This window comes from Coffea eugenioides, chromosome 7 (assembly GCF_003713205.1).
Source record: "Coffea eugenioides isolate CCC68of chromosome 7, Ceug_1.0, whole genome shotgun sequence".
Classification (NCBI taxonomy): domain Eukaryota; kingdom Viridiplantae; phylum Streptophyta; class Magnoliopsida; order Gentianales; family Rubiaceae; genus Coffea; species Coffea eugenioides.
Window position 1 is genome coordinate 6,963,766 of NC_040041.1, and position 1,809 is coordinate 6,965,574.

The window sequence follows — 1,809 nt, forward strand, 5'->3', positions numbered from 1 at the left end:
CAATTAGGATAGCTTGTAAAGAAGAAAAACCGGAGAGAGGGCTATATTTGTCATTGCAGGTTCGGCAACACAGACAAATGAGAGCCCCCCACGTAGGTCCTGTTTCTCTGTCATACAGCATCTGGACAAAGAGGCAAAAGAGTTTATATATAACTGGACCTTTGAGTTATTTGGTAGGACTGGAGGGAAACAGCCCAGATCATAGGCCAACATACATAAAGATTAAGATATCGTTTTAGAACTAGAACTTGATCATGGGAAGGTCCCCTTGCTGCGATGAAACTGGCCTAAAGAAAGGTCCCTGGACTGCTGAGGAAGATGAAAAACTCACCAAATATATCCAAAAACATGGCCATGGCAGCTGGAGAGCCCTTCCAAAACTTGCAGGTAAGTGATATATATGGATGCATTGCATAATTTGATACTTTATCATTTGATAGTTTGGTGCTGAAAATTAATTGGCATGGTTTTGTCAATTTCAGGTCTTAACAGATGTGGGAAAAGTTGCAGACTTCGTTGGACTAACTATTTGAGACCTGATATTAAGAGAGGAAAATTTTCTCCAGAAGAAGAGCAAACAATTCTTAATCTCCATGCTGTACTTGGAAACAAGTAAATCACTCAAAACCATTCTAATTTTGATAGAAGATAATTAATCAGAGGGTTCAACAGTATATACTTACATTGGTTGTGTTTTCTTTTCTATCAAGGTGGTCGACTATTGCCACCCACCTGCCTGGAAGGACGGATAATGAGATCAAGAATTTCTGGAACACTCATCTGAAGAAGAAGTTGATTCAAATGGGATTTGATCCAATGACTCATCGTCCTCGGACCGATATCTTCTCCAGCTTGCCCCATCTTATAGCTCTGGCTAATCTTAAAGAGCTTATGGAACAAAATTCATGGGAGAAACAAGCTGTAAGATTACAAACTGAAGCTGCTCAAATAGCTAAGCTTCAGTACTTGCAATATCTTCTTCAACCTCCAGCCGCTTCAATGCCATCTTTATCGAACAGTTTGAGCGCAACTATCCCGGATATGGAGGCTTACAACCTACTAAACTCGCTCTCAGCAGTGAAGGATAGCCAAGTATTAAGCACAAATCCTATGGAGACCCCTATTCCATCATCCATTATGGCTACCAATACTCTTCAGGCTGTCCATGAGTCCATCCCTTTCTCTCATTTGCCTGACTTGGAATCTCCCTGCAGCTTTCAGACTTCTATGAACAAGGATCATATGGTTCAAGCCTCTAACTTAACAATTCTCTGCAGCCAAGGAGAAAACTCGCCGACTTCGCCATGGCTTCCCCACTCCAGCTTATCTCCATCTCCTCCTCCTCCTCCGGTTATTCCACCGATGACCGAGGTTTCCATTACCAATGGTGGGGATGCTTGTAGTACATCCAGCTATGAAGGTGGTCCATCTTCTATTTGGCCTGAACTCTTGCTTGACGACCCTTTGTTTCATGAGATTGCTTAGTCATATATGTGTGTCTGAGGTTTGGAGTTTCACCACCCTTTTTTTATTTCTTCCACTTTCTTGGTAGCATAGAACATGTCCATTACTACTAAAGTTAGTCATATTGCAGCTACAAAAACCATTCATCTTTTACATATTTGACATTCTCAAACCCAACCTGTTCAATTATGGTGTGTCTTTTGTACAGAAAGATGAGTAATTAATTAATGCATGTTATGAACTAGTATGAACTATGAAGATGATGCTTTTTCGTTTTTCTCCAACTGAGCTATCGGTTCTGTTATATTTCTTTTGTTTCCATAATCTTTTTTCGTGTCTATATGT

The 1,809-nt window shown here is 40.5% G+C and overlaps 1 protein-coding gene across 1 annotated transcript; it reads left to right on the forward strand.

The window, feature by feature from the left end:
• The first annotated feature begins 254 nt into the window (after window positions 1–254).
• On the forward strand, window positions 255–1,485 carry LOC113776770 (transcription factor MYB92-like). The gene is made up of 3 exons (XM_027321830.1): window positions 255–387; window positions 483–612; window positions 711–1,485. The coding sequence occupies exons 1-3, from the start codon at window positions 255–257 to the stop codon at window positions 1,483–1,485; spliced, it is 1,038 nt and encodes a 345-aa protein (XP_027177631.1).
• The last annotated feature ends 324 nt before the right edge of the window (window positions 1,486–1,809 follow it).